This window comes from Panulirus ornatus, chromosome 17, assembly GCF_036320965.1.
Source record: "Panulirus ornatus isolate Po-2019 chromosome 17, ASM3632096v1, whole genome shotgun sequence".
NCBI lineage: Eukaryota > Metazoa > Arthropoda > Malacostraca > Decapoda > Palinuridae > Panulirus > Panulirus ornatus.
The window spans coordinates 16,646,807-16,674,227 of record NC_092240.1 but is presented as its reverse complement, the minus strand read 5'-3'; the positions used below and the strand labels follow the sequence as shown (position 1 = coordinate 16,674,227).

Here is a 27,421-nt window from a genome sequence, read left to right as displayed (position 1 = left end):
CCTGATCCACTCTCTCCCCCTTACCCACACCTAGGCTTTGTTGTATTTTGATAAGTTTCCATATGAAGGTTTATCAGCCTTCTTTGATGAAAGTTCATAGTTTTGATGCACGAGACCAGGTTATAGTGATGGGTGATATGAATGCAAAGGTGAGTAATGTGGCAGTTGAGGGAATATTGTCCTCAAACATCTCATTTCCAGCACATCCACCCACCTCCGCACAACTCTATCCATAGCCCAAGCCTCGCAACCATACAACATTGATGGAACCACTATTCCTATACTATTTCCATAATATACTGTACAAGTGATTGGTTCTCAGTGAATGTCGGTTTGCAGCTGGGGTGCGTGATGTCTCCATGGTTATTTAATATGTTTATGGATGGTATTGTTAGGGAGATGAATGCAAGAGTTTTGGAGAGAGGGGCAAATATGCAGTCTGTTGCAGATGAGAGGGCTTAGGGAGTGAGTCAGTTGTTGTTCACTGATGATACAGCGCTGGTAGCTGATTCAGGTGAGAAACTGCAGAAGTTGGTGACTGAGTTTGGTAAAGTGTGTGAAAGAATAAAGATGAGAGTAAATGTGAATAAGAGCAAGGTTATTAGGTACAGTAGGGTTGAGGGACAAGTCAATTGGGAGTTTAGTTTGAATGGAGAAAAACTGGAGAAAGTGAAGTGTTTTAGATATCTGGGAGTGGATTTGGCAGTGGCTGGAACCATGGAAGTGCAAGTGAGTCACAGGGTGGGGGAGGGGGCGAAAGTTCTGGGAGCGTTGAGAAATGTGTGGAAGGCGAGAACATTATCTTGGAGAGCAAAAATGGGTATATTTGAAGGAATAGTGGTTCTAACAATGTTATACGGTTGCAAGACATGGGCTACAGACAGGGTTGTGCGGAGGAGGGTGGATGTGTTGGAAATGAGATGTTTGAGGACAATATGTGGTGTGAGGTGGTTTGATCATGTAAGTAATGAAAGAGTAAGAGAGATGTGTGGAAATAATAAGAGTGTGGTTGAGAGAGCAAAAGAGGGTGTATTGAAATGGTTTGGTCACATGGAGAGAATGAGTGAGGAAAGATTGACAAAGAGGATATATTTGTCAGAGGAGAATTGGGAGACCAAATTGGAGCCTGAACATGCAGGAGGGTGAAAGGTGTGCAAGGAATAGAGTGAATTGGAATGATGTGGTATACCAGGGTCGATGAGCTGTCAGTGGATTGAACCAGGGCATGTGAAGTGTCTGGGGTAAACCATGGAAAGTTTTGTGGGGCCTGGATGTGGAAAGGGAGCTGTGGTTTCGGTGCATTATACATGACAGCTAGAGACTGAGTGTGAACGAATGTGGCCTTTGTTGTCTTTTCCTAGCGCTACCTCGCGCATGTGCAGGGGGAGGGGTTGTCATTTCATGTGTAGTGGGTTGGCGATGGGAATGAATAAAGGCAGCAAGTATGAATTATGTACATGTGTATATATGTGTCTGTGTATGTATAAATATGTATATGTTGAAATGTATAGGTATGTATATGTGCGTGTGTGGACATGTATGTATATAAATGTGTACGTGGGTGGGTTGGGCCATTCTTTCATCTGTTTCCTTCCTCACCAACGCGGGAGACAGCGACAAATTATAATTAATAAATAAATAAATACTGTACAATATACAGGGTGATTCATCAAGGTTTATCACAAATATCAAGATGAATTCTTGAGGTTATTTTAAGACATCATTACTCGATGACCAAACTTCCATAACACCGTCATTTTTACATAATGGCTATGCAAACACATCTGTTGGAAAGGAAAGTGAAACACCCATGGAGTTCATATCACAATCTGGTTATCTTCCAAATTACAATTTATTACATTTAATGCACATCATTATTGCCTGTTATATGCCATGTCAATGTAAAATGATTGTTGAATGCATTGCCACATACATGGACTATCTCTGATTACCTAACAACCACTGAGTACTTGTACCCTTGTGTCTGGACTGAGGAACCAATGGTTTGGTTTAAACACAGCTAATTCTCTGCTTCAAGAACTGTTCCATATATAAGGGCCTTTACAATGGCCCCAAATGAAGCAAATTAGAGGAATCGAAGCCAGAATGTTAGGTCTTGTAAGGAGGGTAAGACAAGCCATAGGATCACTCCTACTGGTGCATCCATCTGGAGAGGATAGTCACTGCCATTAAAGGTTAGGGCTAAGGCCATACTGCACTGTAGTACTGTAATTGAGAGTACAATGAGAGGTGAATGTTCACTAAATGACAGGAGCTGTGCTATGATATGAACTCCACGACTGTTTCACTTGCCTCTCCAACAGATATGTTTGCATAGCCATTATGTGAAAACAATGGTGCTATTGGAGTTTTACTCATAGAGTAACAATATCTTAAAATAACCTCAAGAATTCACCCTGACATTTATAAAAGACATTGAGAAATCATCCTATATATCATGTACACATATTTTATATCAATTTTCACTAGCACTACCACCTCTATCACCCATTCACAAACTACCTCTTTATTAAATGTTTTATGGTATCATTGCTGTGGTACAGCTACTATGTGGCAAACAGTAAAAACCAGTCACATAAGCATTCTAATGGCAATTTCAGATTAATATGGGGTCCCCAAAGTATTGATCAAAGTATTGATGAGGTAAGGAGGGTGAGGTGCCTGAGGACAGGCAGAAAGCAGGTATAATACCATTGTAAAAAGATATAGAGCGCAAAGGTGAATTTTCAAACTACAGAGGTATAAGTCTCTTGAATGTACCTGGTGAGCTGTATGGCAGAATGGTGACTTGGGAGGAACTATGTGGTTTCAGTAGTGATAGAGGTTGTGGGATCAGATCTATCTATCAACATCTCTGGTGCCCATTCCCTCCGAGAACTCCCATCAAGGGGTAGCCACAGCAAAACAGTCTCCACTTATCCCTGTTCCTACATGCCCCCCTTGGACACACCATTCAATGCATTCTTCCTCTGTTTCTCTCCCTCCAGTATTCCTCCATCCTATTTGTGCATGTCACAGGTGGTCTTCCACTCACAGCAACCCCTTTAATTGTACTATCTTGTAAACTCCCTGTCTTGCAATCGTTCCTCAAAAGAATGTGTGAAAGAAATATTTAGGAAAACAAGAATTTGTAAGAGACTTTGTGAGTTAATAAGACTGCTGTTTGTCTGTTCCTGGTCTATGCTATCACATCATGAGATCATGAGATGTGCAAACATGTATGAAAGAAACAGAAACAGAGACTCATTCATCTAACAGTGCTATTCAGTGGTTACATAAGTGTTTATCCAGACTTGTGGCATTATATTTTTGTTTTTGGACGAGTCTCATTTAGATGAATGATTCTTATTTAGTTGACGTCATAGTTATCTTTCCCTGACCAATATCTGTATGTGAGCCTCTTTCCTTTACTTTATTGCACATGAGTATGGAAGTTAGTTAACATTCATGCACTATAAGAAAATATACTTATTCACATGTATCATAAACTGTAATAATAATAATGTTTCCAGTGTTAAATCAGTACATTATGGAAAACATCAAAGTTACAAGAATAAGGGTCACATGGTCATGAAAACCTTACCAGCATTTTTCACCATTTGTAAGAGAAAGACCAAGTTGACCATATTTGTTAGAGCCCCACATCAGAAGGAATCCAGCCTGAGTCAAAATAGCTGAGTGATGTCCTCCTGCAGTGATGTGAACTAATGGGGTTCCAATTAAGGACTTGACATGGGATGGCTCTTTCTGAGGTCCTCCTTTATGACCTAAGCCAAGCTGACCAAAGTTATTCTGACCCCAGGAGTAAAGTTCTCCATCTGAAATTCCAAGTACTGTAATGTATTTTGAAGACAAAAGATGAATTATAGTGTTAGACTAAGCATGCATTACAATCATGATCAAAGGATAATAAAAGGAAAAAGAAGCAGTATTACATTATGGGGAAAAACAATTTATCATCCTATCTATAAATCTATCTATATCTCTGATGCCCATTCCTTCCAGGAACTCCCATGAAGGGTGGCCACGGCCAGAGAGTCTCCAATTATCCCTGTCCTTACATGCCTTCCTCATATACACTATTCCACACATTCTTCTACCACTTCTCTCCCTCCAGTACTCTTCCATTGTAATTACCCTTGTCACAAGTGGTCTTCCTCTCACACAATCCCCTTTAATTGTACTTTCATACACTCTTCTTGCATTCTTTCCACATGCCCAAACCACCTAACAGTATTATCTTTCACTCATTCTACCTCTCCAATATTCATTTCCTTTGCATTCCCTGCCATTCCTCATCTCTCCTACAACCCCCTCATTTCTACCTTCATTCCATCTAGTCATACCGCATGCCCCTTTCAAACAGCTCATTTCCACAGTCTGGGTTCTTGACCTCTATGACTCATTCCATTTCTATGTTTTGGCTGCATAGGTCAGGGGTGAGAGGACTACACTTTCCTTTAATCCTTTCTTTTTGGCTGCAGAGGTCAGAGTTGGGAGAACCATGCTTTCTCCTAATCCTCTCTACACTTCCATAATTTTACCTCTACCCTATATTATTCTATTACAAGGGACCCACTAACTCTTCTACACTGTACTGCTCTCTCCCTTCTCTCTCTTTCCATATAACCAAACTTCCCCAAGATAGCTTCTAAATATCTAAATTCTCTCATATCTTCCAGTCTTTCTCCCTTTATATCTATAACAGTTTAGTACACTTTTTTCTTTCACTCTATACAGTGTTGCAAAATCATTACTTTCATTCTGTTTCTATCTAAACACCATTACTTTACTTCTGCTCACATTCACCATCAATCTCCTATGCTTACACAAATCTCAAAAGACACTTACAACCTTCTGCAACTCCTCTTTATTCTCAGCAAACAACACAGTATCATCTGCAAGCAGGCTTGTCACTAGCTACCATACCTCACTGCCACACTCCATCTCTTGATGGACTGAAATACAATCCGTATAAATAAAACTAAATAGCAATAAATACAACATAATAAACACCTGTATACTTCTGCCACCATATTCACTCCTCAATACACTCCCTAAATACATAACCTAACACCCAACACCTGTCTGTGAGGATATTTCCCTGTTCACTATTCTGCTTGGCTAAATATCCACACCCAAATTCCAAGAGGTGATCTATTCACAAGAACTGCATCCTCTCAACATCTTCAAACTTTACAACCAACAAATCAGACTCCCGACCTACCACCTCCAATAGCCAACTTCACAAGACATTATCTTTTCCACACCAGCATTGTACACAAGAACCACTTGGAACACACTAAACAAAATGTCCTCTGATCACTTACCTGTTCTGAAAGCTCTCCACCTGGCCTACTCAACCAACAAAGCCACCAAAAAATCTTGCACAGACTACAAGAAAGCAGACTAACAATTTCCACATAGTGCAAAAGAACTAAACTCCAAAACTTGACCATATACAATTTCTCATCCCCAAACCATGCTTATCTCACATTTCATCTCCAACCAAGCTAGCAAGATCCACATTACACAAGAACATAGCAGTCACTATAACCTAAACTTTTTCCCATAGGAAGCAGACCTCAAAAAACAAAGATACACGCTTACACCAAACCATTCACCATGAACTGAGGTCTTATCACAAATCTAAACTACACAGCACCATCACCAACTTAATCACAGGAAAGAAAAGAGAAAACTGGCACTCCTACTTTAAAACCAATAAAAAATTAGATTTTCAAGGGGGCAACTGGAAGCAAACAGAGGAAACATGTCTAAGGTGCCTTCTCAATTTGGGTAGAGAAACAAGGCTACTCTTGGGGCCAGTGTTATTCCAGATCTACTTAAATGAAATGTCAAAATGATTCAGATCATAATAGGTTCTTTTTTCCATATGGAAGCCTTTTCTTCAACCATAGATCTGACACAAACACTCAAATGAATATCTCATCTTGGAAATACAGATTCCCCAAATGGATTCCGAGTAATTCTGAAAATAAAGCTCCTTCGTCTCTCCTCTGTAGAGTAAATTGGAAATTAAGACAAAGGCATAGTGGCAAAAAGAGCTCTGGTACCCCGTGTCATCAAAGTGGTGCACAGCAATTGTATTGAATGACGAGAGAGGAAGCAAGATGTGAATTTTAACTGCCCTTCAAGATGGGCAGCCCATTTCCCCAATTCTGGTATGATTTATGATCCAAGGTAACCCATTCTGAGGCAGAGTGACCTTTCCCTTCATTCATTAGAATATATATCAAAATTCATGGGTTCAATTCATATTGCATGGTAGACAGATCTTAGAATTCCATAGGTACAATAACAGAAAAATATCAACATGAAGCATTAAAAGGACCAAAATTCCTTACCAGAAGTCAGAGCAAGTGTGTGGTTAGATCCGCATGCAATCTGCAGAACTTGTTTGCGTGCCAAACTCTTCACTAATTTTGGAGTAGGAGTATGCATTTCTGTTGAATTAATACCCAGCTGACCATATCCATTCTCTCCCCAGGAATAAATCTGTACAAAATATTCAAAAGATCAGCTGGGAAAAAAAAAGCCTGACAGTTTGGACAAAATGAGTCTGGCACAAAAAAGAATGACCTATAAAACACAAACACAGATGAAAAATTGTAACTGAGAAGTACAGACTGGACACATAAGACATAGGAGAGGTTAGGAGTAAAAAATTCTTGCATTACAGATCTGTATAAGCACTAGTCGAGAAAAAAGTGACTTCAATTTTGCTGGAATGAGAGAAAGCATTTCATGCCATGGAAAAAATACAGACGGCTTAAGAGGAAGGACTGAATATTACTTAAATATACAAGAAAAAGAGGACACCTAAGATGTTCCTTGTTTAACTAGGTGAAAAAAGTGACCAATATTGTCCAACATGGCTCAGTCTTGGGTACATCACTATTTATGATCAACACATATGATCTTTTAAAAGAAATTGAACCAGACCTGAATGTGTTTGTAGGCGATACTAAAATAATGAAAATATGATATGTTTTGTAATTATTACACAACAAAAAGACTCCAGCACATCAGATACTTGGTTACTGAAATTCCACCCAGTCATATAAAGTTCTTATCATTATGAACCATAAACCTTAGACCACTTTTAAGAGGCTTCTGAAGCTTCAAGGTTTTATTTCACACACGAGCAGGGTAAAATGGGCTCTTCTGAGGTGAAACAGTCTCCAACAAACATATAGGTTTCCATCCAATAGTTATGATAGTCTCTTCAAAGAAGAAAACTCACTGGTAGCGTTACCACTTCTAAGGGTCTGCTAACACCATCAAATGCAGTAAGGTACTTTTTCAATAAAGTTATGCAAAACACATACAAATTGATAAAATCATTACTGTAAAATAAGATAACATTAGAACTTTTATCTACAAGGAGCAAATTAAAGAAATCTAAATGCAAGGGCAATTAGGAATTAACATAATGCTGAATCTATCCCAGGTAACCACATCAGAACAGTATACAGAAGGTAATTATGAACACCCTTGAAGTAAAAACTGCATGACAAAGAAATGGTTAGAAAAATATATAAACATGCATAATATCTAATTTTGAGTATGTATCACCTGATGATTGCTGTCTAAAGTGGTTGCTACAACTCTAATGTTCTGAGTAGTTTCTACTAAATGACAGTGATGTGCACTGGAGGTAATACTACAGAATGCAGATGGAGCAAGCATCTATCGAAATGGCGCTTTTTAGCGAGAGGCATTTGGCACTCTAGGCAAAGGCATATTAGTGTTCCAGAGTTAGGTTTAATGTCACCAACTTGAAGTAACAGTTGGGAGATGATGACCACAGCTCCCTATCCACATCCAGGACCCAGAGACCTTTCCATGGTTTAACCCAAACGTTTCACATGCCCTGGTTCAGTCCATTGACAGCACATTGACCCCGGTATACCACATCGTTCCAATTCACTATATTCCTTGCACACCTCTCACCTTCCTGCATGTTCAGCCCCGATCACTCAAAATCTTTTTCAGTCCATCCTTCCACCTCCAATTCGGCTGCCGCTTCTCCTTCTTCCCTCCACCTCTCGTCACATATATACTCTTTGTCAGTCTTTCCTAACTCATTCTCTCCATATATCCAAACCATTTCAACACACACTTTTTATTACCACACATCTCTCTTACTCTTTCATTACTTAATCAAACTACCTCACACCACATATTGTCCTTAAATATTTCATTTCCAACACATCTACTCTCGTCCATACAATCCTATCTACAGCCAATGCTTCACAACCATATAATATTGGTGGAACTAATATTCCTTCAAACATACCCAGCTTTGCTCTCTGAGATAACGTTCTCTCTTTCCACACATTCTTCACTGCTCCCTGAACCTTCATCCCCTACCCCACCCTATGACTCACTTCCACTTTCAATCGCTGCAAAGTCCACTTCCAGATATCTACACACTTCAGTTCCTCCAATTTTTCTACATTCAAACTCACATCCCAACTAACTTGTCCCTCATCCCTGCTGAACCTAATAACTTTGCTCTTATTCACATTTACTCTCAACTTGCTCCTTGCACACACTTTTCCAAACTCAGTCACTAACTTCTGCAGGTTCTCACTTGAATCAGCCATCAGTGCTGTATCATTGGCAAACTCACTCACTTCCCAGGCCCTCTCATCCACAACAGACTGCATACTTGCCCTTTTCTCCAAAACTCTTGCATTTACCTTCCTAATCATCCCATCCATAAACATATTAAACAACCATGGGGACACCACACAACTATGCTGCAGACCAACCTTCAATGGGAACCAATCACTTTCCTCTCTTCCTACTCGTAAACATAACTTACACTTTTGATAAAAGCTTCTCACTGCTTCTAGCAGCTTACCTCCCACAACACATACTCTTAAGACCTTCTGCAAAGCATCTCTATCCATCCTATCATATGCCTTCTCCAGATCCATAAATGCCACATACAAATCCATCTGTTTCTCTAAATATTGCTCAAACACATTATTCAAAGCAAACACCTGATCCACAAATCCTCTACCACTTTTGAAACCATACTGCTCCTCCCCAGTCTGATGCTCTGTACATGCCTTCACCTTCTCAATCAATACCCTCCCATACAATTTTCAAGGAATACTCAACAAACTTATGCCTCTGTAGTTTGAATACTCACCTTTAACCCCTTTGCCTTTGTACACTGGCACTATACATACATTCCACCAAACCTCAGGCACTCACCACGATCCATACATACAATGAATGTCCTTACCAACTAAGTGATGTGCATGATGTGGTACCTGCTGATAATCACCACGTAAAATAAAACACAATAAGCATAAGTGGATTTTCACGCATAATCACAAGGCCAGGTGAGATACAAGAATGAGATAGAAGGCTTACAACAGTCAGAATATATATATACAAGAGAGGCAGAACTAAGGTTCTTTTGGCACACAACTGTTTGTGGTTTTAAGGACTGGTACTGTGCCTATCATAAAATTCTATTACATGGACAACAATGAAAACTATACAAATACAGATGCTCCCCGACATACCTCTGAGTTCCATTCTGACCACCCAATCAGATCTTGAAATGGATGCAAGTCTGATGTATGCTAGCATGGCATGTAGAATTCGTATGTCTGTGCAGCATTATTTTATCTCGTTTTTTTATTAACCTGCATCATCATATGATTCTGCAATTTCTTTTTACCTTTTAAGATGCTTTAGTTCACAGATTGGTTCATCCAAACTTTCAATGAACTTTTCAGCAGCTCTTTCATCAGCACTTGCTGCTTCACCTGTGACTCGAACGTAGTGCAAGCTAAACTTTTAAATCTATAGAACCAACTATGACTTGCTGTAATGTTCTCGATGTAATCCTTTCCCTCTCACTCCTTCAAAGTCTCAAAAAAACTTCTAGCCTTCACCTAAATTGTTAGTAAGTTTAGTGGTACCCGTTTTTTAATTTGATCTTCCATCCACAGCATCAACAACTTTTCCATTTTGTTCTTTGTTATTATTGTAGACTTCATACTTGCCAAACCTTTCACTGCTTGACATATTTTTTTCTTTTTCCTCTAAAATTGTGGAGACCATTGAATGGGACAACTGTAGGTCACATGCAATCACATTAACTTTTTTCCTCCTTCATATTAGGTGATTACCTTAATTTTCAATTCCAAATCAAGCATCTTCCATGGCTTCTTACCATATCTATCAACATGTGATTGTTTTTTCCTCTTGCTCGTCATCTTCTTTGGGTTTCAACACCGTAATGTTTTAATCCAGCATGGAAATTTGTTAAATTCACTTGAATGACACGCACTCACTGAATGGTAACTTAGAGCAGGAACTGAGAGAGATGTAGTGATGTACACAATACTAGGATCGTCTGACATTAAGTATCGTATGTGAGTATCTGTTAGCACTGGCAAATGTACAACCAAGCTTAATTTTCATATTTACATATATTCTTTTATTCATATATTTTTTTGGTCGTATGTATGGATGGTCATAAGTCACATAGGTCGTAAGTCTGGTAGCATCTGTACTGCCGACAACAAAGCTAACCAGTTTATATATACCTTCACCAATATTCATGTTACAATTCTCTGTATATTCAATAAAAGAAGATTCAATGATATTTCTCTTGGTCAAAGAGTTAAAGGTTACAACTGAATTAGCAATAAACTAATCAAAACAATGGTCAAAATTTGAACATCATTAAACAAAGCATTTGAATCATGTCCTGTTCTTATACTGTATTTACACTGTTTAAGTCTAACAGATATATATCTTTACCAGTCTGCTTTTTACAAGGTATTCAGTAACTTTCAGAATTTTCTGGCAAGTTTTTAATTAAGATATTCTTAAATAGTACTGTTACAGCTGAAGGCTACATTCACAAAGGATGCAAGTAAGTTGAGAACCAAGGTAAAATTATCATAATGGCCAGGACTTAACTCAAATATCGAGAGAATTATGAGAGGGTGAAAGAAAAGACATGGGAACGTATTTAGGAATTTTGGAGGAAGAGTAAAACCTCTCTTTTACAATGTGCAAGGTCACAGTTATTGGTAAAGACATGGGAAGGTAGAGAGTTTCAAAGCTTCTATCTGTAGGAAAAGAAACAGTTATCAAAACAACCAACCCTGAGATGCCAACAACTACACAGTAATCATGTGATGCAGCAGCTTACCAAGTATTGTGTGGTTTAGTAGAAGTGGGGGCATACAAGCAGCCAGCTCTCAGGAGCAAAAACCCAAGAAATACCTATAGAAAAGGGAAATAGAACCAACATTGCGGCGTAGGGCCTGAGTTTATAAGTCAGACCACTTTCGACTCAACTCTGTCAAGTAAGGATACAGAGCTAGGATCACCCCAGATATGAGAGCAGCACTCCATACAAGGATGAATCAGTCCTTTGTATAAATGAAGCAACTGCTCAGAAGAAAAGTTTCGACATATAAATAGGACCTCTAGTTTCTTAGAGGCAGACTTAGCTATTCCCATAATGTGGGTTTCCAAGAAAGAGTGGATGTTACAGTAAAAACAAGTGTGTCCATCAAGTCAAAAGGTGGAATTACAGAACCATCATGGAGAGACGAGAGTTGTGAGGAGTTTTCGATAGAGATGGGTAGAAACTGGGTCTTTGAGGCACTAAACAATTAAATTCTGTCTACCCCACCCAAGATATCCTATCCAAGAACTTAAAGATCCTTGGTATCAAAGAAAGGTTTGAGGTAATTTCTATAAAATGATTTTTTCGCCAACATATGAGATTTATTAATGAAAGATCTAGGATACTTTAACTTGGATCCAATAGAATATATCTCCTCAAACTCTTCATCAATAAATCCTAGACTAAATTTATGTAATTCCCTACCAAAGATCAAGTGGAATAATGATAATTTAATTCTATCATGTCGTAGCTCTAGATTTTCCTATGATGAGCACTATGTGCTAGCCCTGCCTTTTGGCAAAATGGTAGGAGCAACAGACAGAAGTAGATGGTAGCAACATTTTGGGAAGAACATCAGGTAGAAGTAGAAGGTAAGAACATTAGTCAGGAGCATTAGGTAAAAGCAGTCAGTAGGAACATTAGGTAAGAGCTTCTGCAAACACTGTGCTAGAGTTGCTCCATGCCAGTGGCCTGTTAAGGGTGAAACACTAAAGGATAAGAGACATCACTAGAGTTCACTTAAAATGGGGAGACTTTTGCTGTGGCCACACCTTTGAGGGAGTTCCAGGAGGTAACATACAACAGAGATATAGAGGGATAGAGATTAACTTCATTTACCATTCTCTAAGTACAACTAATAAATACTGATTTCCTGCCTCCTACCTTCCCTCAATATTACAACTGAGCAAATGTGGATAAATACATATGTCCTGCCATAAATTACTAGCAGAATAAATTCACACATGTAAACAAAGGCCAAAATATTGCTTGAAACTGAAAATGGAGAAAAATAGAGGAAATCTTGACAATGGAGCACACTAGATCCAGCTGAGGATCTTTGACAGGTGGGGCCACACAATATGTCCCTCTTTGTATACAGAAATAGGAAATCACAAAACAACTCATACTTACCAAACCCCATGAAGTAAGGGCCACAGAATGTTGGTCCCCAGCTGCAACTTGCACTATATTGTAGTTCTCTAGATCATCAATTTGTTCTGTAAGAAACAATAACCCAATGGCCTTACACTGTTTTAAACAATACATGATAAATTACATCTGAACCTCTAGGGATGAGGTGGCATTCTGCTGGATGGCTTTTTTAAATGTTTACTCCATAGGTCATCTGCCTCTTTAACAATGGTTTTTGTCTTAGAATCTCTCTTTGATTATATAAACTGACATGATTTCTTGTTCTGATATGAATGTACACATTTTCACCATGTCATCTAAAGCCACTTTTTCTGCAGTGTTGACAAAGTCATCCTCATCATCTCTATTATCACAATCACAATGATTCAGAACCAGTTCAGCTATTTCACTATCAGTCAGTGAATGAACATCTGGAGCCTCTTTATCTGTTGGCCTTTTTGACATTTTCAACAATATCTTTATACAACAGAGACCACAGAGCAAAGAATAAGCAAAAAACACCGTGAGTAATGCACATAGGTCTGGTGTAGACGATGGTTTGTAACAAACTGGCACAAACAGATCATTAGAGACCAGCATGGGCAAGTGAGGCCAGGTGTGGAATTTTCCAATTATAATGTCATGTCGCCACTCAAAAAGTTTCAGATTTTGGAGCATTTTGGATTGGGTATGCTCATACAATTCCTCAATCTTTCCAATGATAATGATCAGATATTAGTAAGAGGAACTGGTATCAACCAATGATATCCATTCAATATGGAAAAAAATTTTGACTGTACAAGATGTGCATGGAAGACTTTTGATTAAGAAGAGTGCATGTGGAGAGTATGTAGGGGAGTGAGGAAGTAGTCAGAAATAAATGTGGGAATGCATCAGAGTTGTTTGGTGTCATCATGGTTATTCAGCGATTTTTTGGCTGTAGAAGTGAATCAGCTGAGAGGACAGTGAGGTGGGGGAATTGTGGTGTAAAACTTAGCTACAAAGAAACAATTGTAAGCAGATGATGCTGTGTTGCGACTTAAATCAGAGTAAGAGCTGGAGTAAATGGTGAGCTAGTTAAACAATGAATGTAGGAGGATACTGAAAGTGAATGGAAATATAGGTAAGAGGATAGTTTTTGAAAAGGCTGGGAGACTGGAGTGTAATATCAGGTTGTAAGGTGAAGAGATGAAAATTGTGGACAAGTTTAAATATTTGAGGGTAAAGTCAGTAAGGATGGTAGTGAGAGACCTGAAGTTATAAGCAGAGTCATAACAGAGAGAAAAACTGGCAAAGCTCTGGTAAATGGAAATATTAATAATACAGTGTGTGAAAAGCTTGCATGAAGGAATATTTATCCATAAGTATATACAGATCAGGACTGGGGTAAAAAATAAGATTAGCAGAGATGGATAATTTGTACAATAAGGTTGGACCGAGGAAGATGAAGTAAGAAGGTAATGTTATGTGAAAATGTCATCAAAAAGCACATGACTGAGTGTTTTAGAATGGCATGGCCATGAAGAATGTATGGTAGATGACAGGAGAATCAAGACTGTCTACAGCAAAACAGCACAGTAGAAGGTACAAGAAGGAAAAGTAGATTGCAAAGGATGTAGCCAGATGTAGTAAGAGAAGTGATTACAGCCAGTGATACTTCAGATGAAGAGAAATGACTGGGAACTGGATGCAATGGAATAATTTTCAGCATATAGGTGGTATGAACGGAGATGGTCTTACACAAAATAACTCAATGATTCAAGAAAAAGAAACAGGAGCATTTTCTAAGTGTGGAAGGTTCATATTTTACTTCAACAAATTGGGCAGGGGTTAAAAACGAGTGTGAATGATTTCAAAGACTGTATGTAGATAATCCTCCCCATTAAACTGGGAATTGAGTAATGATAAAAGATAGACAGATATATACAAAAGACCTACATACTAATTTGGTCTAAACATGGAGAAAGATTGAACATGGAAAGAATGATGAATGATGATTTTGAGCGAAGGTAATACGGACAAATACAAAATTACATGAAAACATTGCAGAAAGCTAAAGTGGAAGCATATATGTACGAGTAGGTTCCTCAATGAATGAATTTAATAAATGTGCACAGATCATAATATGTGAAGAGGGTTCTGCACGAGTCATCATCTTGTGTTACATAGGATGAAGGAAACACCAAGAAAAAGAGAAAACTTTTGATATTATTAGTTTTCATGACAGTCACTGAATGTCTTATTACAACATGTGTAAATTAATGAAAGAAATTACAAACCTGGTCTCCTTGTTATCTTGTTATGTCCCAGCTGTCCCACATCATTGTTGCCACAAGAATATACAAGACCTTCTTCTGTCAAGATCAGAGAGTGCATCAGACCAGCAGCAACTGAACAGGAGAAAATATCCTTTTAACAAAATACAGAAAAATGATTATCATACACAACAATTTTACTTTTTCTTTATTTGCTCTTTTTACCACTTCCAATTCAGTCATTATACCAACTTTCTTTCCTCTCCAAATAATGATTATCTCTTTTTCTTTACCTTACTTTTTCTATAAGGCAAAGATGGCCAAACTTATGCAAATAGGCCATTTTTGAATGTCAAGACTTTATCCAGGGTGACTGTCAAGACTTTGCCAGGTGTTGCTGTAAAGACCTCATCGGGGTTCTTGTCAAGACTTCATCAGAAGTCACCATCAAGACTTCATCAAGGATCATTCACAAGAATTTGTCACTAGACTTTATCAGGAGTCTATGTCAAGTCATCGTTAGGGGTGGCTGTCCAGATTTCAACAGGGACCGCTGTAAGACTTCATCAGAGGTCATTGTCAGGACTTCATCAGGGGTCATTGTCAAGACTTCATCAGGAATGATTATCAAGACTTCGTCAGGGGTGGATGTCAAGACTTGGTCAGAAGTCGTTGAACAGACTTGGTCAGGGGTTGTAGTGTCTTTATCAAAAATTTTTGTCAAGATTTGGTCAGGGATCGTAAAGACTCCATTAGGGATCGTTGCCCAGACTCTGTCAGAGGTCATGTCTAGTCTTCATCAAGGGTCATTGTCAAGATTTCATTATGGTTGTTGTCAAGACCACCAATAGCTGTTGTCAAAACTTCATTGGGTTGCTGTGAAAAGTCCTTCAGGGGTCATTGTCAAGACTTCATCATGGGTCACAGTCTTCACCAGGGGTCACTGGTAGGACTTTGTCAGGGATCACTGTAAAGACTTCATCAGAGGTAATTGTCAGAACTTCATCAGGGGTAGTTGTCAAGACTTCATCATTAGTCAATACTGAGACTTCATCGGGTCATTGCTGAAACTTATCAAAAGTCACTGTCAAGACTTACTTTACAATGCTTTCTTTTTCAAAAGCTACTCCTATTCTAGGGTCTTAAAAGCCTTCAAGTTTCTAGATTACATGATGATACTGATAGAGGGCAGTTCTTCATGTGATGCAGCACCACAGTAACTAGAGGCCATGACAAAAAGCTGGGTAAAAAGCTACTTAGAAAGGATGTCAAGAAATAGTGGTTTAGTATTAGAGTGGTGGATGGTTGGAATAAAATAACATGAAACTGTGAATGCTGGCAGTTTACAAAGGTGTACGAGTCTGCTAACTGGAATAGAAAGTTCAGGATATGGGGCACCACACAGCACAGAACTCTCTCCCCATACTGTACAAATAGGTAATTATTGAACAAATAGATAATTTGCCACTAGAAATGTGTCATCTGCAAACACAAACTGATTCACCTCCCAAGCCCTATATTCCATACCCAACATACAGCAGACCGGCCCCTTGCTTCAAGGCCCTCACACTTCAACTTTCTCACCATTCCATTCATGAAGAGATTAAACAGCATGTGACTTCACACATCCTTGACACTGATCTACCTTCACCAGGAACCACTAATCCTCCTCCCCTCCAAATCACCCATGCTTTACTCTAGTAAAAAGTTCTCTCATGCCTTATATTCACAGCATCTTCCATAAGGCATCTCTGTGAATCATATCATATGCTTTCTCCAAATACATTAATGCCACATACAAATCCCTCTCTTTTTCCAATTACTTCCCACACAAATTCTTCAAAGCAGACATATGGTCCACACATGCTCAACCCCTCCATAAGCCACACACTGCTTCTCCCTAATGCATGCCACCACCTTTTCAATCACCACTCTCCTTGACCTCCATGCCCTTATACGAGGGCACTATGCAAGCATTCTGCCTGTCTTCTGGCACCTCACCCGCGGATATACAAACTTGAAACAGCCTGACTAACCAATCAGCAACAATGCCACCCTCCTTTTTGGATAACTCATGTGCAATTACATTCACTTTACAACATCTTATTTTGTGCAAGATTTTCAAGACACCCTCTCCTTTTACCATAACATTTGTCATTACTTTCTTGATAAGCATACCACCTCATCCCAAATACACCACACCCACCTTAAGAGATGGGAGCACTCTTATGTGTAAACCTCTTTTCTATTGTGCAGGTAAATTAATCACACACACAGATTTGTAGAGAACAATCAATATACTGGATCAGCCATCTTGCAAAAAAAAATTTGATCTAAGAATTAGAGAAAAATTCAATGATAATTTCATATTTCTCAAAATTGTCTATGGTTTTGAAACATCCTCTGAAGCAATTTGTAAAAAAAAAGATTTCCCAAAAACTATGACTTTATTACCTTCCTTGACATTCCATGATTTTGAAAAGTCCATAAAGGTAGGTAAGGTTAGTTGCTCTACTTCTGGAGCCCCTACTCCCAGCTCCCCATTAACTGTTGATCCCCAACAGTACATTGGGAAAATCCTGAAAAATCAGACAAGATCTACATTAATACTCAAACATTTTAAGTTGTTCCTAGTCAGAAGTTTCTAATGGCCAGCAAAACCTATGCACATTGTCAAACTACTGAGATGTCAGAAATGTCATAGTATAGAAATAAACCTTTTAATCAGCTCTTTGGGATGCTTGTTTGTCTGGTTAACTGAAACATCTTAGAAGTGCTGTCTGACACTGGTACAGATAACAAAACTACTTGGAATTAAAAATGAATCCTATAAAATTCATCACTAAACTGATATACTGGTTGACTAAAATTCAGTGAACTGAGGGTTAGTTTCTTCATCCACTGACATTCTTTCAACCTAAGCTACCCGTAAATAAATAGCTTCCTTTCTAAATTCTACATTTGCCTTAAACATGAATATTCTCAAGGTTATTCTTCCTTTGCTACTTTTCTTTCAACATCCATTTTAAATCAAACTATGATCGTTTAAACCATAACCGTAATACAAATTGAATGTCTCCATGAAAAAATATTAATTTCTTAAAGAAATGAGAAGAAAGTCATGCAAATCAGAATGAAAGAAAACCTCTGGAGGTAGTGGATATGAAAAAATGTAAAATATATTTCTTCTGACAGTAAAGGATATGGATTATATTCACCTCTTCCTTAATGCTTTCTGCCAGATCTCAGGCACTTCATCTTGGTCATACATTTAAAGAAATAAGAAGAAAATTATGCAAATCAGAATAAAAGAAAACCTCTGGAGGTAGTAGGTATGAAGAAATTTAAAATATATTTCTGCTGACAGTAAAGGATATGGATTAAATTCACCTCTTCCTTAATGCTTTGTGCCAGATCTCAGTCACCTCACCTTGACCATACATTTAAAGTCCTAACTATCCTATCAACAACAATGTTTCCCAATTTCTTTAGAAAATCAACTGCAATCCCATCCACTTCAGCTGCTTTTTACACTTCACCTACGGAACACTTTCACCATCTCCTCTCTTTTTACCAACCCATTCCCCTTGACTCTCTCAATATGCCTATCTCCTCATCCCAAACACCCTACATTTTCCATCCCAGTCCCTGAAAAAAATACTCATTCCAACTTCTCTTTACCTCTTCTTTGCATATTACCACTTTTATACAAGACCCACACTACAGTTTTCACATACCAGACACTGCACCCCGAGTAAGCATTGCTTTCCTATATCTCTTCCAATCCACACCCACCTAACACCATTCTTCACCCAGTCTCTTCTTGGTATCTCATGCACAAGACTTTTCCAAGTACACTCAAATTTATCACCCTCTTTCCATCCATGCCACTTCCTCTTTTGTTAAACCCAATACAAACTTTCACACTCTACCTCACCAAAAAATAATCAAAATAACCAGCTGCCTGTTTTACCATATTCACAACAAACAATCTCCTTTGCAGCTCTGTCAATTAGCACATGACCCAATAATCCCTATAGATAACCAGCCCAACTACCCACCTTTTATTCATGTACCAAGCTTTTTGCTTAACCAGGTATTCTCTCTCCACTCCATTTTCAGTACATAATGGGACAAGCTTTTCATCATTTTCATTAACATCAGATACCCTCAACTGCCACATCATCCAGTCTCTCACTCAAATTTCCCACTATCAAAACTCAGTCCCAGCACCAAAATTGCTGAAGCACCCACTCAGTTCCTCCCAAAAGACTCTCCTCTCTTCCTCACTCCTCTTTCTAAATAGGGCATAAGTGCTAACAAGCACTCACCCCTCATCATCAATTTTCATTCTCACCTGCGTCAGCCTGAAACTCACTTCCGTACTTTAACACATTCTCACAACTCCAACAAAAAAGCAACCTCCTCACAATTTACCCCCTGGACATTCAAAAACCAATCTTCCTACTTCTCTTTGAGCCAGAAGATCCAGCCATACTACCTACCTCTCCATTTTTACCCTGATTATATCCATGTACTTTTTTGCCATCAGAGAAACTCCCAAACAAAAACACCTGAGCCAATTCTGAACAGCTACATTATTGAAAAAATAGTTAAAATACTGGTATACAAATGCAGAGACCACAGTAAACAAAATATATGAATTTAAAACAAGGATAATTATAGATCTCCATGATATAGAGGTTAGTGTTCCTGACTATGACACATTCACAGGTCACCCAGAGAGGAGTTCATATTTTGAATCCTTGTTGCTGGAGTCATTTCATAGTCAACCCAGCCGTTTATCCTCCCCTAAGAACTGGTTAATAAGATGGGTACCGAGCTTAGGCTAGGATATATATATATATATATATATATATATATATATATATATATATATATATATATATATATATATATATTTTTTTTTTTTTTTTTTTATACTTTGTCGCTGTCTCCTGCGTTAGCGAGGTAGCGCAAGGAAACAGACGAAAGAAATGGCCCAACCCCCCCCCCATACACATGTACATACACACGTCCACACACGCAAATATACATACCTACACAGCTTTCCATGGTTTACCCCAGACGCTTCACATGCCTTGATTCAATCCACTGACAGCACGTCAACCCCTGTATACCACATCGCTCCACTTCACTCTATTCCTTGCCCTCCTTTCACCCTCCTGCATGTTCAGGCCCCGATCACACAAAATCCTTTTCACTCCATCTTTCCACCTCCAATTTGGTCTCCCTCTTCTCCTCGTTCCCTCCACCTCCGACACATATATCCTCTTGGTCAATCTTTCCTCACTCATTCTCTCCATGTGCCCAAACCATTTCAAAACACCCTCTTCTGCTCTCTCAACCACGCTCTTTTTATTTCCACACATCTCTCTTACCCTTACGTTACTTACTCGATCAAACCACCTCACACCACACATTGTCCTCAAACATCTCATTTCCAGCACATCCATCCTCCTGCGCACAACTCTATCCATAGCCCACGCCTCGCAACCATACAACATTGTTGGAACCACTATTCCTTCAAACATACCCATTTTTGCTTTCCGAGATAATGTTCTCGACTTCCACACATTCTTCAAGGCTCCCAGAATTTTCGCCCCCTCCCCCACCCTATGATCCACTTCCACTTCCATGGTTCCATCCGCTGCCTGATCCACTCCCAGATATCTAAAACACTTCACTTCCTCCAGTTTTTCTCCATTCAAACTCACCTCCCAATTGACTTGACCCTCAACCCTACTGTACCTAATAACCTTGCTCTTATTCACATTTACTCTTAACTTTCTTCTTTCACACACTTTACCAAACTCAGTCACCAGCTTCTGCAGTTTCTCACATGAATCAGCCACCAGCGCTGTATCATCAGCGAACAACAACTGACTCACTTCCCAAGCTCTCTCATCCCCAACAGACTTCATACTTGCCCCTCTTTCCAAAACTCTTGCATTCATCTCCCTAACAACCCCATCCATACACAAATTAAACAACCATGGAGACATCACACACCCCTGCCGCAAACCTACATTCACTGAAAACCAATCACTTTCCTCTCTTCCTACACGTACACATGCCTTACATCCTCGATAAAAACTTTTCACTGCTTCTAACAACTTGCCTCCCACACCATATATTCTTAATACCTTCCACAGAGCATCTCTATCAGCTCTATCATATGCCTTCTCCAGATCCATAAATGCTACATCCAAATCCATTTGCTTTTCTAAGTATTTCTCACATACATTCCTCAAAGCAAACACCTGATCCACACATCCTCTACCACTTCTGAAACCACACTGCTCTTCCCCAATCTGATGCTCAGTACATGCCTTCACCCTCTCAATCAATACCCTCCCATATAATTTACCAGAATACTCAACAAACTTATACCTCTGTAATTTGAGCACTCACTCTTATACCCTTTGCCTTTGTACAATGGCACTATGCACGCATTCCGCCAATCCTCAGGCACCTCACCATGAGTCATACATACATTAAATAACCTTACCAACCAGTCAATAATACAGTCACCCCCTTTTTTAATAAATTCCACTGCAATACCATCCAAACCTGCTGCCTTGCCGGCTTTCAACTTCCGCAAAGCTTTTACTACCTTTTCTCTGTTTACCAAATCATTTTCCCTAATCCTCTCACTTTGCACACCACCTCAACCAAAACACCCTATATCTGCCATGCTATCATCAAACACATTCAACAAACCTTCAAAATACTCACTCCATCTCCTTCTCACATCACCACTACTTGTTATCTCCTCCCCATTTGCGCCCTTCACTGAAGTTCCCATTTGCTCCCTTGTCTTACGCACTTTATTTACCTCCTTCCAGAACATCTTTTTATTCTCCCTAAAATTTAATGATACTCTCTCACCCCAACTCTCATTTTCCCTCTTTTTCACCTCTTGCACCTTTCTCTTGACCTCCTGTCTCTTTCTTTTATACATCTCCCACTTGGGTTGACTATGAATGTGTCATAGTCAGGAACACTAACCTCTATATCACGGAGATCTAAATATATATATATATATATATATATATATATATATATATATATATATATATATATATATATATATATATATATATATATATTTTTTTTTTTTATACTTTTTTATACTTTTTTATACTTTTATACTTTTTTTATACTTTTTTATACTTTGATTGAGAGGGTGAAGGCATGTACAGAGCATCAGATTGGGGAAGAGCAGTGTGGTTTCAGAAGTGGGAGAGGATGTGTGGATCAGGTGTTTGCTTTGAAGAATGTATGTGAGAAATATTTAGAAAAGCAAATGGATTTGTATGTAGCATTTATGGATCTGGAGAAGGCATATGATAGAGTTGATAGAGATGCTCTGTGGAAGGTATTAAGAATATATGGTGTGGGAGGCAAGTTGTTAGAAGCAGTGAAAAGTTTTTATCGAGGATGTAAGGCATGTGTACGTGTAGGAAGAGAGGAAAGTGATTGGTTCTCAGTGAATGTAGGTTTGCGGCAGGGGTGTGTGATGTCTCCATGGTTGTTTAATTTGTTTATGGATGGGGTTGTTAGGGAGGTAAATGCAAGAGTCTTGGAAAGAGGGGCAAGTATGAGGTCTGTTGGGGATGAGAGAGCTTGGGAAGTGAGTCAGTTGTTGTTCGCTGATGATATATATATATATATATATATATATATATATATATATATATATATATATATATATATATATTTTTTTTTTTTTTGCTTTGTCGCTGTCTCCCGCGTTTGCGAGGTAGCGCAAGGAAACAGACGAAAGAAATGGCCCAACCCACCCCCATACACATGTATATACATACGTCCACACACGCAAATATACATACCTACACAGCTTTCCATGGTTTACCCCAGACGCTGCACATGCCTTGATTCAATCCACTGACAGCACGTCAACCCCGGTATACCACATATATATATTCTTATAAGTCCACAGGGAAAATGAAACACGAAAGTTCCCAAGTGCACTTTCGTGTAATAATCACATCATCAGGGGAGACACAAGTGAGGAATATAACAGTCAGTTGATATACATCGAAGAGACGAAGCTAGGACGCCATTTGGTAAACATGTGATTGTCCAAAACATACAACGAGCGTTCATAAACTTATCATTTTACAAATCTTATCAACAATAAAGTTATCTAATTTGTACAAACCATCACTAATATTAAGATTATAATTCTTTGTGTATTTAATAATAGAAGATTCAATGATATTTCTCTTGGTAATAGAGTTAGAGTTAACAACTGAGATGGCGTTACTCCAGTCAATATAATGATCATAGTTTTTAACATGATTAAACAGGGCATTTGATTCTTGTCCCGTTCTTATACTATATTTATGTTGCTTAAGTCTAACAGAAAGATCCTTACCAGTCTGACCAACATAAAATTTATCACAGTTTCCACAAGGAACTTTATAGATGCAACCAAGAGAATTTTCTGGTGAATTCCTTATTAAGATATTCTTTATAGTATTATTGTTGTTAAAGGCAACATTTACATTAAAGGATTTAAGCAACATGGGAAGCAAAGTGAAATTATTATTAAAAGGGAGAACTAAAAGATTCTTGGTGTCAATGGGAGGTTTGGGCTCATCTCTATAAAATGATTTCTTTGCTAACTTAAGGGATTTATCAATGAAAGATCTAGGGTACTTTAACTTAGATCCAATAGAATATATCTTCTCAAACTCATCATCAATAAACTCTGGACTGCAAATACGTAATGCCCTTAGGAACATAGATTGAAATGATGATAATTTAACTCTGTCATGTTGAGATGAGTAATAATGGATATATGAGCATACATTGGTGGGTTTTCTGTATATGCTAAACTTAAACTTGTTTCTTTGTCTATGGATCATGCAATCTAAAAATGGTAACATACCATTATTTTCATTTTCTACAGTAAATTTGATGGGAGGTACTAAATTGTTAAGTAAGGGGAGAAATATTTGTAAATTTTCATTTGTTGGCCAAACACAAAGAACATCATCTACATACCTAAACCAAGTTGCATTAGAAGGTAAGATATTCTTTAGTAATTTTGTTTCAAAAAATTCCATATAAAGATTACTTAGTACAGGTGAAAGAGGGTTACCCATTACCATACCAAATTTTTGAGCATAATAATCTCCATTAAATTGAAATACACAGTCTTTTATACACAATTTTATCAATTCAATGAAATTAGGCTTTGAAACAGGTAATTGAATATCATCCAAGACATCAAATAAATATTCTAAAAGGTCATCAACTGGAACTTTAGTGAAAAGTGAGGAAACATCAAAGCTAACTAGTTTGAAATCAAAATTAATATTGATATTGTTTAGCTTGTTGACTAAATCTACATTGTTCATGATATTAGAATTTGATACCTTACCCGCTAAAGGGCTTAATTAGGAAACTAACCATTTTGATAATTTATATGTGATGGAGTGTACTGAACTAACTATAGGTCTTGCTGGAAAATTTTGTTTATGTGTTTTGATAAGTCCATACATATATGGCAATGAGGGGGACAAAGATGACAAATTTTTGATAAGAGAAATGTTACCTTTCAACAACAACTTCATTTCTTTATTGAAGTGAGAATTAACTACTTCTAAGGGATTTTTACTAAGTTTAGAATATGTTGTGTTATCATTTAGAAGATCATTCATTTTAGATAAATAGTTACTTTTGTCTAAAATCACAACAGTGTTAGCCTTATCTGCTTTAGTAATATGTATATCCTTGTCTTTTTTAAGGTGTTAATAGCTCTTATGAATCTTTTAGGGCAATTAGCTTCCACTGGTTTTGACAAACTGGCATACACTAAACCCTTGCAAATATTATTATCATCATTACTTAAATTACTGTATTTTTTCTAAATTACAATAAGACTTTGTGACATCAACACAGCTGGCTTCTCTGTTAGAGCATACAAAACTTAAACCATAGCCTAATGCACACAAGGAATCTTTATCAAGTTGTTTATTAGACAGATTTACCACAAAAGATGATCCATAGACAAGGAAACAAGTTTAAGTTTAGCATATACAGCAAACCCACCAATGTATGCTCATATATCCATTATTACTCATCTCAACATGACAGAGTTAAATTATCATCATTTCAATCTATGTTCCTATGGGCATTACGTATTTGCAGTCCAGAGTTTATTGATGATGAGTTTGAGAAGATATATTCTATTGGATCTAAGTTAAAGTACCCTAGATCTTTCATTGATAAATCCCTTAAGTTAGCAAAGAAATCATTTTATAGAGATGAGCCCAAACCTACCACTGACACCAAGAATCTTTTAGTTCTCCCTTTTAATAATAATTTCACTTTGCTTCCCATATTGCTTAAATACTTTAATGTAAATGTTGCCTTTAACAACAATAATACTATAAAGAATATCTTAATAAGGAATTCACCAGAAAATTCTCTTGGTTGCATCTATAAAGTTCCTTGTGGAAACTGTGATAAATTTTATGTTGGTCAGACTGGTAAGGATCTTTCTGTTAGACTTAAGCAACATAAATATAGTATAAGAACAGGACAAGAATCAAATGCCCTGTTTAATCATGTTAAAAACTATGATCATTGTATTGACTGGAGTAACGCCATCTCGGTTGTTAACTCTAACTCTATTACCAAGAGAAATATCATTGAATCTTCTATTATTAAATACACAAAGAATTATAATCTTAATATTAGTGATGGTTTGTACAAATTAGATAACTTTATTGTTGATGAGATTTGTAAAATGATAAGTTTATGAACGCTCGTTGTATGTTTTGGACAATCACATGTTTACCAAATGGCGTCCTAGCTTCGTCTCTTCGATGTATATCAACTGACTGTTATATTCCTCACTTGTGTCTCCCCTGATGATGTGATTATTACACGAAAGTGCACTTGGAAACTTTTCGTGTTTCATTTTCCCCATGGACTCATAGGAATATCTTTATCATGCGCAAAATTGTGATCCTTTCCAATATATATATATATATATATATATATATATATATATATATATATATATATATATTTGCTTTGAAGAATGTATGTGAGAAATACTTAGAAAAGCAAATGGATTTGTATGTAGCATTTATGGATCTGGAGAAGGCATATGATAGAGTTGATAGAGATGCTCTGTGGAAGGTATTAAGAATATATGGTGTGGGAGGCAAGTTGTTAGAAGCAGTGAAAAGTTTTTATCGAGGATGTAAGGCATGTGTACGTGTAGGAAGAGAGGAAAGTGATTGGTTCTCAGTGAATGTAGGTTTGCAGGCAGGGGTGTGTGATGTCTCCATGGTTGTTTAATTTGTTTATGGATGGGGTTGTTAGGGAGGTAAATGCAAGAGTCTTGGAAAGAGGGGCAAGTATGAAGTCTGTTGGGGATGAGAGAGCTTGGGAAGTGAGTCAGTTGTTGTTCGCTGATGATACAGCGCTGGTGGCTGATTCATGTGAGAAACTGCAGAAGCTGGTGACGGAGTTTGGTAAAGTGTGTGGAAGAAGAAAGTTAAGAGTAAATGTGAATAAGAGCAAGGTTATTAGGTACAGTAGGGTTGAGGGTCAAGTCAATTGGGAGGTGAGTTTGAATGGTGAAAAACTGGAGGAAGTGAAGTGTTTTAGATATCTGGGAGTGGATCTGTCAGCGGATGGAACCATGGAAGCGGAAGTGGATCATAGGGTGGGGGAGGGGGCGAAAATTCTGGGAGCCTTGAAAAATGTGTGGAAGTCGAGAACATTATCTCGGAAAGCAAAAATGGGTATGTTTGAAGGAATAGTAGTTCCAACAATGTTGTATGGTTGCGAGGCGTGGGCTATGGATAGAGTTGTGCGCAGGAGGATGGATGTGCTGGAAATGAGATGTTTGAGGATAATGTGTGGTGTGAGGTGGTTTGATCGAGTAAGTAACGTAAGGGTAAGAGAGATGTGTGGAAATAAAAAGAGCGTGGTTGAGAGAGCAGAAGAGGGTGTTTTAAAATGGTTTGGGCACATGGAGAGAATGAGTGAGGAAAGATTGACCAAGAGGATATATGTGTCGGAGGTGGAGGGAACGAGGAGAAGTGGGAGACCAAATTGGAGGTGGAAAGATGGAGTGAAAAAGATTTTGTGTGATCGGGGCCTGAACATGCAGGAGGGTGAAAGGAGGGCAAGGAATAGAGTGAATTGGAGCGATGTGGTATACAGGGGTTGACGTGCTGTCAGTGGATTGAATCAAGGCATGTGAAGCGTCCGGGGTAAACCATGGAAAGCTGTGTAGGTATGTATATTTGTGTGTGTGGACGTGTGTATGTACATGTGTATGGGGGGGGGTTGGGCCATTTCTTTCGTCTGTTTCCTTGCGCTACCTCGCAAACGCGGGAGACAGCGACAAAGTATAAGAAAAAAAAAAAAAAAAAAATATATATATATATATGTGAGAAATACTTAGAAAAGCAAATGAATTTGTATGTAGCATTTATGGATCTGGAGAAGGCATATGATA

At 38.1% G+C, this 27,421-nt stretch overlaps 2 protein-coding genes across 3 annotated transcripts in view; one reads left to right on the top strand and one right to left on the bottom strand.

The window, feature by feature from the left end:
• LOC139754581 (regucalcin-like) overlaps positions 1–27,421 on the top strand; it is a 549,227-nt gene that overhangs the window by 204,503 nt on the left and 317,303 nt on the right. The gene's annotated exons all lie outside the window — the stretch shown is intronic.
• Herc4 (HECT and RLD domain containing E3 ubiquitin ligase 4) overlaps positions 1–27,421 on the bottom strand; it is a 163,422-nt gene that overhangs the window by 123,868 nt on the left and 12,133 nt on the right. For both annotated transcript variants that reach the window (XM_071671972.1, XM_071671971.1), the window contains exons 2-6: positions 17,341–17,465; positions 14,911–15,021; positions 12,632–12,717; positions 6,390–6,540; positions 3,605–3,839 (exon numbers count right to left, since the gene is read on the bottom strand). In XM_071671972.1, coding sequence (XP_071528073.1) covers positions 3,605–3,839; positions 6,390–6,540; positions 12,632–12,717; positions 14,911–15,021; positions 17,341–17,455 — 698 coding nt within the window. In that variant the 5' untranslated portion in view covers positions 17,456–17,465. The remainder of the gene's footprint in view (positions 1–3,604; positions 3,840–6,389; positions 6,541–12,631; positions 12,718–14,910; positions 15,022–17,340; positions 17,466–27,421) is intronic.